The 17,251-nt window shown below is 46.3% G+C and overlaps 1 protein-coding gene and 1 long non-coding RNA gene across 4 annotated transcripts in view; one reads left to right on the forward strand and one right to left on the reverse strand.

Annotated features, from left to right (window-relative positions):
• KCNAB3 (potassium voltage-gated channel subfamily A regulatory beta subunit 3) overlaps positions 1 to 15,320 on the reverse strand; it is a 112,510-nt gene extending 97,190 nt beyond the window's left edge. Inside the window, exon 1 of one of the 2 annotated variants that reach the window (XM_075272452.1) lies at positions 14,790 to 15,320. In XM_075272452.1, the coding sequence (XP_075128553.1) occupies positions 14,790 to 15,127 (338 nt within the window). In that variant the 5' untranslated portion in view covers positions 15,128 to 15,320. Of the gene's footprint in view, positions 1 to 7,337; positions 7,587 to 14,789 lie in introns of those variants that run through there. The other variant, XM_075272455.1, reaches the window with a different exon arrangement.
• Positions 15,321 to 15,459: 139 nt separating this feature from the next.
• Positions 15,460 to 16,461, forward strand: LOC142202365 (uncharacterized). Of its 2 annotated transcripts, none has more exons than XR_012716078.1 (3): positions 15,460 to 15,557; positions 15,705 to 15,856; positions 16,079 to 16,461. It is a non-coding gene; the product is annotated as an uncharacterized LOC142202365 (long non-coding RNA). The 2 variants fall into 2 exon arrangements; XR_012716079.1 differs by having other exon boundaries at positions 15,466 to 15,597; positions 15,714 to 15,856.
• Positions 16,462 to 17,251: the final 790 nt, after the last annotated feature.

A 17,251-nucleotide genomic window follows, 5' to 3' on the forward strand; every position in this document is an offset into this window, starting at 1 on the left:
GGCCTGTGGTCTGTATTACTTTAGGGGCCCGGTCTGTAATCTGTATTACTTTAGGGGCCCGGTCTGTAATCTGTATTACTTTAGGGGTCCGGTCTGTGATCTGTATTACTTTAGGGGTCCGGCCTGTGGTCTGTATTAGTTTAGGGGTCTGGCCTGTGGTCTGTATTACTTTAGGGGTCCGGCCTGTGATCTGTATTACTTTAAGGGTCCGGCCTGTGGTCTGTATTACTTTAGGAGTCCGGCCTGTGGTCTGAATTACTTTAGGGGTCCGGCCTGTGGTCTGTATTACTTTAGGGGTCCGGCCTGTGGTCTGTATTACTTTAGGGATCCGGCCTGTGATCTGTATTACTTTAGGAGCCCGGCCTGTGGTCTGTATTACTTTAGGGGGCCTGGTCTGGGGTCTGTATTACTTTAGGGGCCCGGTCTGTGATCTGTATTAGTTTAGGGGTCCGGCCTGTGGTCTGTATTACTTTAGGGGGCCTGGTTTGGGGTCTGTATTACTTTGAAGGGTCTGGTCCGTGGTCTGTATTACTTTAGTGAGCCTGGTTTGGGGTTACTTTTACTTTAAAGGGTCCGGCCTGTGGTCTGTATTACTTTAGAGGTCCGGCCTGTGGTCTGTATTACTTTAGAGATCCGGCCTGTGGTCTGTATTACTTTAGGGGTCCGGCGTGTGGTCTGTATTACTTTAGGGGCCCGGTCTGTGATCTGTATTACTTTAGGGGCCCGGTCTGTAATCTGTATTACTTTAGGGGTCCGTTCTGTGATCTGTATTACTTTCGGGGTCCGGCCTGTGCTCTGTATTACTTTAGGGGTCCGGCCTGTGCTCTGTATTACTTTAGGGGGCCAGGCCTGTGGTCTGTATTACTTTAGGGGGCCTGGTCTGGGGTCTGTATTACTTTAGGGGCCCGGCCTGTGGTCTGTATTACTTTAGGGGGCCTGGTCTGGGGTCTGTATTACTTTTGGGGGCCTGGTCTGGGGTCTGTATTACTTTAGTGAGCCTGGTTTGGGGTTACTATTACTTTAAAGAGTCCGGCCTGTGGTCTGTATTACTTTAGGGGCCCGGCCTGTGGTCTGAATTACTTTAGGGGTCCGGCCTGTGGTCTGTATTACTTTAGGGGCCCGGCCTGTGGTCTGTATTACATTAGGGGGTCCGGCCTGTGGTTTGTATTACTTTAGGGGTGCCATTTTGGGAGGGCGATCATCCGCACTAGCTTTAGGCTTCTAGAAATGCCCTCCGGTATGGCAGGTGCTGGACATATCACCAGGGGGCTGCTGAGAACGTGACGGTGATTTTTACGGACGCTGCAGTCCTCCTTAGTGACGAGACAGAAAACCGCTTTAATAATTTGACGGATACACAGAAAACCACAAGTACTATTGGTGAATTATTCATCTAATGCACTGGATGCCACTATGGCCGCTCCTGACAAACCGCTGACTTCCTATTCATGTGTGGGTCTACGTGAGCTGTAAATCATGGAGGTGATTCCTGTAGATATGAGGCGGATTCCCTCACGGGCACATAATGGCGGTGCGCAGTCGTGGCAATAGAAACGTCCTGCTAGGAATTAGCGTGAACTGCAGTTTGGGCTGATTTAATTAATGGGATGAATTAGTGTAATTACCAGGATGATGAATAGAGGGACGGAGCGTCGTCTGGAGCCGCGGCAATTCCTAGGAGTCACCATTAGATGGCAGTGGAGACACGCAGTTGTGCTCCCTGGTCCAACTGTGTATCTAATCCTATCCTGTGTGATACTGTATACTGAACTGTGTATCTAATCCTATCCTGTGTGATACTGTATACTGAGCTGTGTATCTAATCCTATCCTGTGTGATACTGTATACTGAGCTGTGTATCTAATCCTATCCTGTGTGATACTGTATACAGAGCTGTGTATCTAATCCTATCCTGTGTGATACTGTATACTGAGCTGTGTATCTAATCCTATCCTGTGTGATACTGTCTACTGAGCTGTGTATCTAATCCTATCCTGTGTGATACTGTATACTGAGCTGTGTATCTAATCCTATCCTGTGTGATACTGTATACTGAGCTGTGTATCTAATCCTATCCTGTGTGATACTGTATACTGAGCTGTGTATCTAATCCTATCCTGTGTGATACTGTATACTGAGCTGTGTATCTAATCCTATCCTGCGTGATACTGTATACTGAGCTGTGTATCTAATCCTATCCTGTGTGATACTGTATACTGAGCTGTGTATCTAATCCTCTCCTGTGTGATACTGTATACTGAGCTGTGTATCTAATCCTCTCCTGTGATACTGTATACTGAGCTGTGTATCTAATCCTATCCCGTGTGATACTGTATACTGAGCTGTGTATCTAATCCTATCCTGTGTGATACTGTATACTGAGCTGTATCTAATCCTATCCTGTGTGATACTGTATACTGAGCTGTGTATCTAATCCTATCCTGCGTGATACTGTATACTGAGCTGTGTATCTAATCCTATCCTGTGTGATACTGTATACTGAGCTGTGTATCTAATCCTCTCCTGTGTGATACTGTATACTGAGCTGTGTATCTAATCCTCTCCTGTGATACTGTATACTGAGCTGTGTATCTAATCCTATCCCGTGTGATACTGTATACTGAGCTGTGTATCTAATCCTATCCTGTGTGATACTGTATACTGAGCTGTATCTAATCCTATCCTGTGTGATACTGTATACTGAGCTGTGTATCTAATCCTATCCTGTGTGATACTGTATACTGAGCCGTGTATCTAATACCATCATGTGATATACAGTCCACAGTCATGTGATGATACACAGTTGCACGGCTCATTATAGTCACAGAATAGTAATCAGACTGACATCTGTGTTCATCACATGACTATGGACTATATATCACATGACTATGGACTATATATCACATGACTATGGACTATATATCACATGACTATGGACTATATATCACATGACTATGGACTATATATCACATGACTATGGACTATATATCACATGACTATGGACTATATATCACATGACCGTGGACTATATATTACATGACTATGGACTATATATCACATGACCGTGGACAGTATATAATATGACAGCAAGCAGAGATCTACTGTGAGGAGTTGATAGAGAAAGTATATTGGACAATTGTAGAACTTTCCATTATACAAACAACATTTGTCTCTCAATATTAGTCTGATAGTGGTCAATCCCTTTAAGCATTGTCCACCCCATTTTCACAAGGCACAGAGCAGCCCCTGTAACAGTATCAGAGAACCCTCAGTGATGTCGCCGGAGACTCCCCACGGCCCTTGAACTGGTTGTCCTGACACAGCGCCATTCACACAGCTGTGGTTGTGCCTGGTACTGCATCGGTCCCTGTCATCTGTATGGAGATGAGCTGCAATGCCAGGCACAGCCATAACTGTTTGTATGGCACTGTACCTGGATAAACAATAAAGAGAGGGACAACCCAGCCTTTTCATTGAGCTGATCAGCATAGGTGCCGGGAGTTGGATCCCCATCCATGCATAGAAACCTGCCTCCTTTAACAGTGCCAAACAATGGGTGCCCAAAATAGTAGACAAAGAATGCACCCCACTAACAGCATCCTAGCCCCCATAGCCGGTTGAAGAGGTTGCAATATTCAGGTCCTCATCACTGAGTACCAAGCACAGAGCCGTACATAGCATAGTGGTTGTGCTTGGTATTGCAGATCAGCCCAATTCAATGAGCTGAGCTGCTGCTGTACCATGTGGCGTCATCAGCACAGGAGAGAGGCCTTAATGCTTGTGAGCACCAAGGACTCTTCAGGTGTTGGGCCTTCACCGATCACACATGGATAGGTCATCAATATATAGGTCCTGGAGAACCCCTTTAACTCTGCTCAAGTTGCCCGTATAGCCTTCAGTTTGGGAGTCTGGAAAATCTACCCCGGGCACAGTCTGAGAGGGTGTACAAGTCAGGGTATGAGCGGAGTTGAAATGATGGGTATGGGAGACATGACCCTAGTGGAAGACGCAGTTACTTCACCCATACGGTCATGGGTCTGGTGGAGAGAAGGACCTCAGCCTCGTCAGGCCTATTCCCCGCCGCAGGTCCTCTCCATCGGGCTCTGATAACCATTGCTCCACCACATGACGCCGGACACACGCCTTCAATGTCATGTCTATAAATCCCATATCCTCTTACTGAGTCATCCCAAATGTTCACGCCAAATAATCTCCGCACCTATACAAGGATATCTTCATCGAGAGCAGATGTTTGTGACAGATTGAACATCCACACACATATGCGCGCACACATATCGCCTCCTTCCCAAGGTTACCCTCCACCCATCTCGCCCGCTGTCCGCCCTCAGGGCAGCGTTGCCATAAACCAACGCCATATGTTACACAGTCTACAGTCATGGCCATCCGTAGACAAGAAAGCGTCTTTACATGTATGGTGGAACGCATCAGCTCGATAGATAACAAGGCCTGTCCTAAAACTGCGCGAGACCCGCGTAATAATACTGGGGGGCACAGCCCGGGATAAGCATGGAGTGGAGCACCAGGGAACAGGTCAGCTCCTCCAGCTTTACAGAGACTACGAGTAATTTTATGGACTAAGGATGGACGAGCTCGCGAGATTCATTGCACGAATATTCATGAGTTCGGACAAACTTGTTCAGTCTGCAACAAAGAACTATTGTTGTACTCTGGGGTCTCTACCAAGGTGGCCCTTAAAGTTGCCCAAAATTGGACATTTATCACCCATCCATAGATCAGACGATAAGGGTCTAATCCCTGGAAGCTCCCCCACCGATCAGTAGAGCGTTGGGTCACCAGTAGAGATGAGCGAACCGATTCGTAACGAGCCAGGTTCCTTATACAGTTTCCAAAAATCTTGGGTTCTTCCACTTATTTACTAGAGGTAATATCCACAGACTGCCCGGCAGAAGTGTAGTTGGATGTGCCTCCATTAAAGGGATCCTATCATTTAAACACTTTTTTTTCTAGTTGACACGTCGGAATAGCCTTAAGAAAGGCTATTCGTCTCCTACCTTTATCAGTCGCCTCCGGCGCACCGTTCGGTAGAAATACCGTTTTTTACCAGTATACAAATGAGTTCTCTCGCAGCACTGGGGGCGGGCCCCAGCGCTCAAACAGCACTGGGGGCGTCCTCAATGCTGCCAGAGAACTCTCTCCAGCGACACCTCCATCTTCAGCAGCAACCACCTCTTCTGCCGTCTTCTTCCAGCTGGGATCACACTCCGGCGCCTGCGCAGTCGGCTCTGCCATCTTCTGCAGTAACCTCCTCTTCATCTTCTTTTTCCAGCTAGGGTCAGACTTGTGCGCCTGCGCAGTCGACTCTGCCATCGGCACCCAGGCAAGAGCCAAGTGCACAGGCCGGCCGGCGGCCAATTTTTTGGAGGCCACTTATGCGCGCATGCGCAGTACGCTCCTGTAGTTCTATGGAGAACAGGAGCGTACTGAGCATGCGCGCGTAAGTGGCCTCTAAAAAAAATGGCCGCCGGCCGGCCTGTGCACTCGGCTTTGCCTGGGTGCCGATGGCAGAATCGACTGCGCTGGTGCACAAGTCTGACCATAGGTGGAAAAAGAAGATGAAGAGGAGGTTGCTGCAGAAGATGGAGGCGTCACTGGAGAGAGTTCTCTGGCAGCATTGGGGACGCCCCCAGTGCTGTTTGAGCGCTGGGACCCGCCCCCAGTGCTGCGACAGAACTCATTTGAATACCGGTAAAAAACGGTATTTCTACCGAACGGCGGGCTGGAGGCGACTGATAAAGGTATGAGACGAATAACCTTTCTTAAGGCTATTCCGACGTGTCAAGTAGAAAAAAAAGTGTTTAAATAATAGGATCCCTTTAAGGATAACCTGTATGCTTAGACTATTCTCTATCAGACTGATTCGCTGGCCATTCCGTGCAGAAACGGAGAATGAGGCATGCTACATTGGGATTTCTGGGGACCCCTAATCAAATTTTTTAGACCTTGTCCCCTCTTCACTGTAACTGTGCACCATTTGCAGATCAAAAAATCCCCCTTCATTGGCCCCCATAAAGTATGGTTGACCCCTTTATTGCTCTCCACAGTATATTACTGGCCTCCACACAATATATTGCCCCCTTTATTGTCCCCCTCAGTATACTGCCCACTTTATTGGCCTTCATACAGTATTTTGTCCCCTTTATTGACCTCCGCAGTATATTACACCCCTTTACTGACCTTCATGCACTATTTTGCCCCCTATAATGACCTCTACAGTATAGTACCCCCTTTACTGGTTTCCATAAAGTATACTGGCCTCCACAGTATATTACCCCCTTACAGTATATTTCCCCATTTACTGGTCCCCAAACAAAATTTTTGTCCCCCACACATTTTTCATCATTTTGGGGCCTCCACATATTTCCCTCCATTTCTGGCCCCCACACATAATATTGCCCCATTTTTCTTGGTCCCACATTGTATGCCGCCTACCTATTGGATAATTCCAACAGGTAGCAGACAGTAGTTTACTCACCCATCTGTGCTCCTGTCCAGGCAATTCTCCGCTGCAGCCTGCAGGGGCGCTGCATATTACATCCCGGGGGCTGATGAATGTCCAGACACCGTATTGTCACATTCTTCAGGGTTGGGACATACTGTGCTACAACCTCTAGAAGCCAAAGCGGAGGCGGGCCTGGGCAGGAGTGGGGATGGATGAGTAATCCAAAAGGGGGCAGCTGATTTACAAAAAATGTCATAATGCAACCCACCACTGTGGGGCCCCACGCAGCTTAGACACACAAGATCTTGAAAAAATTGAAGAATTATTACTAGGGTTGAGCGATCGGGAAAGATCGGATCCCAATCGGCGATTGAGCAAATTTCACGATGGGGATCGGCTGGAAAATGATTGAAAATTGGATTTTGAAATCTCAAGATCGGCTCAACCCCACTGTATATATAATATACAATTAGGGTTGAGCGATCGGGAAAGATCGAATCCCGATCGGTGATCGAGCAAATTTCACGATCGGCTAGAAAATGATCGGAAATGGGATTTTAAAATCGATCCTGAAATCTCAAGATCAGCTCAACCCCAATTATTACACAAAGTCAATCATAAGTTGCAGAACTTTTCATTACATATATTGATTTTGATGAAACTGGAGAACCTCTTACGAACTGGACAACGAACATGGACTATGATCCTCCACATAACCAAAGAAGCTCCATAGATCTTTATTGTTTGCCCACTAATAGATATAACACAAAAAAGTTCCTCTAATCTAAAAAGTTCCTAGTATGATGAAGCTTGTTTTCTATACAGAGGTCATGGGTACAAGTTCCTGGTGGTTTACCTGTATCTCATGTTCTTCTCAGCCACTGAAACTCCATGTATCCTCAAGAAGACCTCTATCCCACGGTCTACCTGTCGACTAGAGGCCCAACGGTTAGGTGGTGAATGAGCCTCCCCTGATCCAGAACCCAAAGCTCTTCGCTTCCATCCTCCTCCACCCTTACGATGAGGGCTCCCGAAGATATCATTGCAAGACGCTTTATAGGCATACATGAGAAGACACAGGAGAAGACCTCTCCGAGAGATCGATAACTTAAGATAAGGAAGAAAGATGATACAGAGAAGACTAAGAACAAGCAAAAGGTCAACAAAGAAGAATAGATGAAAGAAAGAATGAGTTATGAAGAAGGAGACCAAAGAATACCACGAGGAGGAAAAATTGTAGGTTAAAAGATGATGGAGAAAAGAGACCAAAGGAGAAGAAGCGAGAAGACAACGTTAGGAGTGTTAGCTGTATGTGAACACTGGAGAGATGACGCATTAGTCTCGCCTGAGATATCTCACAGACACGCGGAGCCTGACATTCGTGTCTCTCTGTGTCTGGGAGCCTAAGGGGGCACAGCTGAGGCACAGAACTGTGCCAGGGAGCGCGTACAGGGAGCAATGAAAAAGTGGAGACAGAAGCCAGCAGGGAAAGAAGCCAACCGAGTGAGAGACTGAGATTGGAGAAGACAGATAGACATAAGTAGGGTTTAATGTACCAGGGAGACAAGGAAGAGAAAGACGGGGACACATGTAAGAACTAAGACTAACAAGAGGGACTGAAGGCGACTGGTGTTTATTCAGGTCCAGATCATGTCCATCAGAAGTCTATCTCTATTTCCATCCATGTGGCCAAAAGACAGTTGAAAGTCAATGTCATGGTAGATCCCATTGATAAGACTTGACTGGTGTGTAAAATTGTCTAGAGATGAATCCTGTTGTGATGTCGGAGAACATTACGCTGAAGCAGAACCTCACCCAACGGAATCCATTGTGATGCCGACTTACTAATAGCTCCAGAAAAGTGCTATAACCAGCAACACACTTGGGCCATTTTATTCCGGATAGGACGTCTTGTTGCCATTCCTTTCTTAATTTTGAATATTTTTGAAATTTTTGGCAACTCTTTGGCCTTTGTAAAAGGTCTTCCGACAACGTGTTGATAAAAGAGTAACTGCTGGCAAGTCAGTCAATGGACCATCCGTGTAATGTAAGTGAGGTCCTCAAGAAGAGAGATACAGCTAAAGGAACATCCTCACAAATACATCATGACAGACAACACCTTTAATGGGGAAACAAAACATCATCCATGTGACCAATATGGTCTCATGCAACCAAACATACTAGGCAAGGTTGTTCCTACACACTTCAGATGAGCTCTAGTTGTGGACCCACTGTGTCACCAAACCAGTTTGGCTTAGGACCATGCATAAGGGCGTAGTCTAACTGGTTCCTGGTCTTCACCCTTTAATCTCCATACATGGATCTGGACCTGGACCACCAGGTTGCTTTCTCTTGGAGTGGTCTCAGTGTCACAGCTGAACAGGCAGGGACTGAGCCATTATTCAAAGTCAGGCAAAAGCAGAGTGTGAGTGTAGGCCGAGGTCTGGGATGGTAACACAAGTTCAATGGTCAGGAACAGACTAAAGTCAGTACCAGGAGAACAGGGAAAAGTCAGGAACAATCCATGGTCAAACACAGATGAATAAAGCAGTATACAGAAAACACCTTTGAAGAACACCTGAGAACTAGGAACATAACTACTCAGGCTGGGTGTGGCAAGTGAAGACTTTTATACTTGCATACAGATAAACTGGGAAAAACTTACTATTCTGACCGAGCAGGGGCAGAATAGTCATAAAGTGCATGTGAACAGTATTGTGGAGGATCAGGGAAGGGGCAGCATATAGAGAAGCTAACTTGGTGGTCATCTTAAACGAAGAGGCAGCTGCAGGAGTCACCGCTACAGTGTATAGAGATATATGCTGTATACAGTGTAAGGAGCTCCATACACTGTAGTGGTGGCACCTGGAACTGCAGCCCCACTCCCATGAATGGTGAACGGACTCCTGTGGTGAACACATACACATAGCTTCTGTTCCATTGTGCTGATTCTTAGATTTCTAGAGCACTGGAGGGAAGTCTCAGCACTCTGTCTCTGGGTCAGAGGCTCAGAGCCAACTGGGTCATGTATATAGATGAGTGAACTGGTAATGCAATGGGTTCATTACAAATTTTCCAAAAATTTCAGGTTTGGATGAAGCCAAAACGTTTTGGATTCCCCAACCACAAATCATTATTACATTCAGAGTTCTCTTCAGACCCCAGGGTATAATAATGGAAGGCCCACGGGACTGGTTACTCACTTTCCATTACGTCTTCTGGGCTCCTTTGCGATGTCCGGTGTTCTTTCTTGACTCAGAGCTACACCAATGTCATGACACTTGGGTCAAGACTTCTGATGTCACCTTTGAAGCCAGAAAAATCTGGAAGATGACTTGGAAAGAACATCAGACACCACCATGGACCCCGGGAGAGGTGAGTATAAGTGTTTATTATTTTCCTGCCCCTCTGCTGGGTCTCCGCTTATTCTAGTCTACGAGAATCTTGTAGAATCTCGTAGTCTACGATCTGGTAGATCCTGGAGTGTAGTAATAGAAATTCTGGTTCGGACGAAACAAGTTCAGACAGAAACAAAAATTTGCGGATGAACCTTGAGAAGATTTAGAACACAAGTCTCGTGAGGTTTTTCGAAGTCTAGTCTCACGACCGACTGAACGACCTCCTGCTCCTCGTACATAGGGTAGAGCTGAAAAATTTTAATGCTATAAATACAAAAATTTTTGCAAATTATGGGTCACATCAAGCAGAAGAAGGGAGAGAGAAGTCTGGACATAGGATGATGCAGGAAGCCAAAACATGGCCGAGTGGGAAGAAAAATCCCCAGAGCTGAGGAGCAGACCGAGGGCAGGAGGTTACGTAGAGAAATAAGGATGGCGGAGCGTGACTCGAGACAAAGCAAGAGCGGATTAATAAGAAGATGGGATGAATCTACATCAGACAGGAACCTGTCGTCTGAATCGTGTCTTACAACCTCCGACTCTCTTCTCCTGAACGTGAAGAAAAGAATTGTGGGAAGATGACAAATCCGCTGGGGGCATAAACTGTCCTGACACTAACAGCCCCTGACACCTTTTAGGACAACACATCCTCCCCCCCTGTGTGAGTCACATGGATGTTCATAATAACCCACAGCATGTTTTCGGTTTACGTATTCCCCCTCCCGAGCCTCGGTCAGTGAGTACAAGGGTGGGCGGCGCGCTCATGAATAGAAATAGAGTCCATTACAAAAATTTATGCTATTAATTTTTTCATTCATTATCATCGTTTAACCACTCCAGAATGGGCAGGACCTACCAGGAGAAGGACAACTTCCTTTTTAGACCATTGTAGATGGAGTTCTCTAAGCACCTCCATGACTTCATCGCAGATTTTGACATATGTTATTCCATATAGGTTGCAAGAGTGTTAGATGTCAAGGGGTTGTGGCCACCTTGGTTGGTTGTCTACTTTTGATGACATCCCTTTGTTAAAAGCCCCTCTCCCCGAAACTAACCTGCTCATAAATTGTCCCTCTACTAAGATCCCATTCGATCAAGAAGTGTTCAATTCTACAGCAGCGCCACCTCAGGAGAAACAATGTATTACATGATGTCCATACAAATTAATGCAGGGCCACTTTAACCATAGGGCAAATGGTACACCTGTACTGAGCCCTAAGGTAGTGGTGGCCCCTCAGCTGAATCCTTAGGATGCAGATAAAGTTGAATACAATGGTGGAGAACAGAGTAGTCCACCACAATGAGCACTGAGCTCCATTCTATTGCCAGAGCCTGTAGGCAACTCCGTAAGAATGGGTCTAGGAGAGTATAACCTTAGGAGGTGGGGGGCATTATGTGAGGTCCACTTAAGGGGACATTGTATTATGTGGGGGTAAATTTTGTGGGGTTACTTGAGGGGACGTTAAATTATGTGTTGGTCACCTGATGGATGTAACTTTGAGGTAACCCTAGAATGCCTGGACCCACCACTATCCTTTAAATGTGGGTGTCTTTTGATTTACCCTAATTTTATTAGAGCTGTGCCCCCTGGAGGACCCCCTGGTATTCTGGTGGGATAGTTCAACGCACAGGGCATGGAGAAGAGGCCACATGGCAGGAACCTGTCATCTGAATCCACAGGTCATGGTTCTCTACGCGATCCAGACAGGCCCAAATGTGTATGGTGCAAATAGCAGAGTTGCTCAATTCTTTTAATGCAACCACTCACGCCTACAATCCATGAGGACACTTTAACGCGGACTTCCAAGTCTTTTCACTAATTAATATAGGAGTTTTCAAGTATAAAGAATAATGCTTCTTTCTCCATTTATCAGGTTGATTTCCTCCACCTCTCTTCATTCCTGTTATTACCAATATAACCCATATCCATAGAGGGGATAGGGATTAGTTATTTATAACACAGCAGCCTATGGAGATGGCAGACATAGAGTCGCCAAGTGGAGGAAAGGGTGAGGAAAGCTGGCTGATAAATGGAGAAAGAAGCATTTTTCTTTAATAAGATATAGTACAAAATTTCTTATTTTCCCTTGAAACCTTCATTTATGAAAAGTTGAAGGTATACTTTAAGGATTTTTCCATGTATAAACTGATGGTCTAGTATGTTCTTTTCACAATATAATTGAGGACCTTCATCTGCCGCTGCCCAATTGTTGTGAAAGTGCAACTTATGACATCTACTAGCTTGATACATCCTTCCTACTAATATTATAAATGTGAAAGTTTGTGTGTTTGGATGTTTGTGAGTTTGGATGTTCGTTCCTCAATCACACAAAAATGGGTGAACGGATTAGCATGAAATTTGCCACAGACCTAGATATTCACTAGGAAGGAAACCGACCGCGACCAGCAAAAGTGCTCTCCGGCTCCGCTGCAGGACCTGAGATGACGTCATCACAGGTCTTTCAGCGGGGGCTCCGATTGCTTGGCTGCAGTCTGGAGGCGGGCCGCAGGGGAAGCCGAGCGGCCTGATACGTTGGTGGGCTTGCGTGGGCGGCACCACTGAGAAAGTCTTCGCCCGAGAAAATGGCGGCTGCTCCCGGCTCGGAGCAACGACGCCATGCCGGACAGCAGCATGGAGCTGGCATAGATTGCGGCCGCCTCACCTCACATTCTGCAGACAGCCGCACCAGCAGCAGTGACTGAAGGACCTGAGCTGACGTCACCATGTCATGCGCGGGGCTCCAATTGGCCCAGGAACTGCGTGGGTGGAGCTATAGGCCCACAAGCCAGCGTGCACCCACTCACAGGAAGAAAATGCTGGCGTGCATGCCGGCATCTGAGAGCCGCACCTGCCGGCATCGCTGGACACACAACGTGGAGCAGTTAGTCCGCCAGGGCCCCGGGGGTCGGAAAGGGAACTGTGCCACACTCCCACAGATCGCCGTCTACTTGTGCCACGCGCTGTGCATGGCCGCAGCAGCTGTGCTGCACGGTCTGCCCACCCCATGCACCCCTGTAACCTCGGCGCACAGGGAGCCCGGGGTGGGGTGGAGCCGGGTTCGCAGGTGTGGGTGTGGGGGGGTTAGAGATGGCAAAAACGGGGCACGGGGTGGGGGGGTGTAGGGGAGGAAAGGGGGCACGGGGTGAGGTGAGAAGTGGGCTCAGGGTCGTGGGTTGGGGAGGGAGAACGGAGCGAGGGAATGTTGGAGCGGATAGGGAAAAAAGGGGGGGCCAGCGGGGCGCAAGGTGGGGGTCCATGGGCGCACTGGGGTTGGAAGGGCCCACTGCGGCCACAAGGCAAAGGCGGGGGGGCCCAGGCGGCACTGCAGGTGGGGCACGCGGGGGGGGGGGGTGTCGTGGATGAAGTCACGGGTAATGCTAGTTTACATATAAAGTGCTATTATAGGCACTTATCCCTATCCATGGGAAAGGGGATTAAGTGTCTGATCGCCGCTTCCCTCATTGATCAGGAGAACGAGGCACTGAAATTCTCATACCTCCTCCTTCTGAATGGAGCGCCAATATGTTTGTGTGACCGGTGCCCCATTCGCTGCCATAGGGCTGGCGGGACTACAACTACAGCACTGATGGGACAGACTTGAACTTGTAGTTTCCCAATAAAACGACAAGATGGAAGACATCCAACATGGAGAAAACTATCTTAGAGTATAAAATACACATAGCAATAAAATCTCTAGACCATAGTGTGTGTAGGGGTCCATAAAATAGTACGGATGACACATGGATGGTGTCCGTGTTCTTCCCAGACCCTATAAATAGAATAGATGGAATAAGACCTGCTCCATATTTTCTAGCTTGGTACTATGGACTCAACATGGATCCATAAAAACTACAGTTATGTGTATGGGACCATAGAAATGATCAGGTCTGTACAATCTCCGTCAATAGGAAACCATACTAACAGATAGCACATGGACCAAAACGACAGTTGGGTGCGTGGAGCCTAGGGTTGAGCCGATCTTGAGATTTCAGGATCGTTTTCAAAATCTGATTTTCGATCATTTTGTAGCCGATCCCAATTGCGATTGTGAAATTTGTTCGATCGACGATCAGAATCCGATCTTTTCCGATCCCGATTGCTCAACCCTAATGTTAGCTTTTCCCACAATGATTGGCCAGTAGGCAAGCATTATGGGAACCAACGTGAGACCTTGATCCCGCCTGAAAAGATCGGGATTGGAATTCCGATCGCGATTGTGAAATTTGCTCGATCGCTAAATCCGATCCCAATCGCTCAACCTTAGTGGAGCCTTATATTTTGGAGCTTTTAGGCCAACAGTGATTTTTGGAGGATCTTCATGTCTTCATTCATAAATATTTTATATTTTCCTATTTATTCTGTTTATATTTCATGCCATATGCCATACTGAGTCTTTACATACAGTTTGATGGAAAAGTCGGGATGTATCAGGAGATGTCAACCTTGAATTCCAAAGTTTCCACAAATTTTGGTCAAAATATGGCCCATCACCCAAAATCATACACATCATTATTTTACAAGGTATAAACAACCGTAAACACGTCTTAGGACCTTATAGGTTGGGGAGGACCAACGCAAATCTATCTATCGAGTAAGCACCATGTCATGTTGGTTTGGTGTAAAGATTGTCGTAAAGAAAATTGACGGGACATCTCAATCTAGAATGGAACTATAATGTACCCTCAACTGTACTCCTGGAAGTCTTCAAGTGATGCAAACAGAAACCAAAAAGATACGAACTAGAAACCAAAAGACTTACGTGACTTACTAGTGATTGGGCTCTCATCGATAAGATATTCGACTGGACTTTTTGGGTGGTTAGAAGGACCACAAATGGAGTAAAAGTGGAAAAAACTGACTAGAACTAAGTTAGAATTTTCTCTGTAACCGTTATGTAATAGTTCCTCACCTGTATCTCATGCCACTTGGGATTCCTTGCCCCAGGTTGTCTTGAGTTTGGGAGTCCCGAGAGTTGCAGAAAAGTTGAGATCCTGCAGTACCATTCTCTCCTCTCTTCTTCAGATCCAGTCGGGGCTTCAACTTTTTGGAGACGTTAAAGCCATACAGTTCATCGACACTGAACCTCCCAGCCCGCCCCAGGCTGCCGCGAGGAGGATGGGAGAACATCCCAAGTAGTACAAGGGTAGAGGTAAGAAAGAAAGGAGATGGAAGGATAGAGGTGAGACCAATAACAGGTAATAGGGGGGCAGGATGGGGAAGATATGGATGGAGGATAGGGAGGACCATGCAAGGAAATATGGATGGAGGACAAGGAGGCTAAAACTGGTAGGTGGTATAAGATTGAGAAAAGGAGTGAAGTAGAGGTAGGTAATGTAAGATGGAGAACAAGAATGATTATACAGGTAGGTAGGGGAGGATAGAAAGGGAGGTAGGGAAAAATATAGGGGACAGTCCAATGTATTATATAGAGATAATACAGGTCGGTACTGGAGGATATAGAGGATAATGCAGGTGTTAGTGGAGGATATAGATAGTAGAGGATATAAAGGATAATTTAGGTAGGTAGTGGAGGATACAGATATATACAGGTAGGTAGTGGATGATATAGAGGATAATACAAGCAGCGGAGGATATAGAGGATAATACAGGTAGGTAGTGGAGGATATAGAGGATAATACAGGTAGGTAATGGAGGATATATAGGATAATACAGGTAGGTAGTGGAAGATATAGAGGATAATACAGGTATTATGGGATGTAGATTATTACACAGGTGATAGTGGAGGATATAGAGGATAATACAGGTAGGTAATGGAGGATATAGAGGATAATACAGGTAGTGGAGGATATAGAGGATAATACAGGTAGTGGAGGATATAGAGGATAATACAGGTAGGTAGTGGAGGATATAAGGGATAATACAGGTAGTGGAGGATATCGAGGATAATACAGGTAGGTAGTGGAGGATATAGAGGATAATACAGGTAGGTAGTGGAGGATATAGAGGATAATACAGGTAGTGGAGGATATCGAGGATAATACAGGTAGTGGAGGATATAGAGGATAATACAGGTAGGTGGTGGAGGATATAGAGGATAACACAGGTATTATGGGATGTAGATTATTACACAGGTGATAGTGGAGGATATAAAGAATATTACAGATGGTACTGGAGATTTTGGTGGAAGATAGAGGGGATTATATGAGTAAGATGTGGGGGATATAGAGGATAATACAGGAGAATAGGCAGTAAAAGTTGGAGGATAATACTGGTGGTGACTATTTTACAGAAGAGCTGGAGGAGAGGTAAGTGACTATCACAGCAGCACAGTGTAAAGTGACAAATGAAGTGTGAGCTCTAAGGACGAGGTGATGATCCCGGATCCTTCATCTCCTTCTATCTGATCTCCATGGTGGGTCTTGCTCAGACTATTTCATCTCCCCGTGTCCCTCCTATATATACCGCTACCTCCTGAAGTCCTAGGTCACACCTGTAGCTCTGCCCGCTCTCGTCCATGTAAGTCGCTGTCACTGCTGCCCCCTCCACCTCCTACTCCAGATTAGTAGAGCGATTAGCAGCTCACATCCAGCCAGACAGATGGTACGCAGGGCATTGCCTTTCCTGCCTCCTTCCAGAGCCCTGCAGAGCGTTGCTCTCTCAAGCCTGTGCCAGAGACATATAGGGCATCATCTCATGCCATCCTAGCCCTTGGCAGATCACCTCTCCCAGTAACAGAGCTCCTCGTATCCCTCTGCGTAGCGCACATCTGTCGCTTTAACGTGTCCTGATATATATTCTGAATGATCTGAAGTTATACGTTCCACATTTAAGAAAATTTAAAGAGGACTTCCTCCAAAAAAATCTAAATCTATAGGTCCTATACAAAGAGTGGCGTCCTGTATCTGAGGCTGACATCTTTGGGGTCTTCAGAGTAAGGTCTTTCACAGATGGGTCTCTCTTCCTCTTGGAGAACCTCTGGTCTGGTTTTAATCCCTTGTCATGTCACTAGGTTTCTTGAAGACCATAGATCTATAAGGAGTTATTTTCCTGTATTAGAAAGGGTTAATTTTGTTCCTTCAGGTTTCTTCCACTTCAATTCTAGCTTTAGCTTGGACCAGATTGGAGTCGGGAAGGAATGGGGCAATTGGCTGGAGCCTCGTGGGGTTTCTTGCCTTCCTTTGGATCAACACTGTAGGGATTGTAGGGTTATAGGTTGGACTTGATGGACTGATGTCTTCATCCAACCTCATCTACTATGTAACTATGTGGTACAGGGGTGTAAGGTCACATTCTCAAACACATCATAGACCCTTATTTCAACCTGTGGAAAATTCTAAACAATGGGGAGGGGGCTACAAGTGTATAAAGCTATAGTGTACTTCTTTTCACTTTAGACATCTACCTGGCTTC

The sequence above is a fragment of the Leptodactylus fuscus genome, chromosome 5 (assembly GCF_031893055.1).
Source record: "Leptodactylus fuscus isolate aLepFus1 chromosome 5, aLepFus1.hap2, whole genome shotgun sequence".
Lineage (NCBI taxonomy): Eukaryota > Metazoa > Chordata > Amphibia > Anura > Leptodactylidae > Leptodactylus > Leptodactylus fuscus.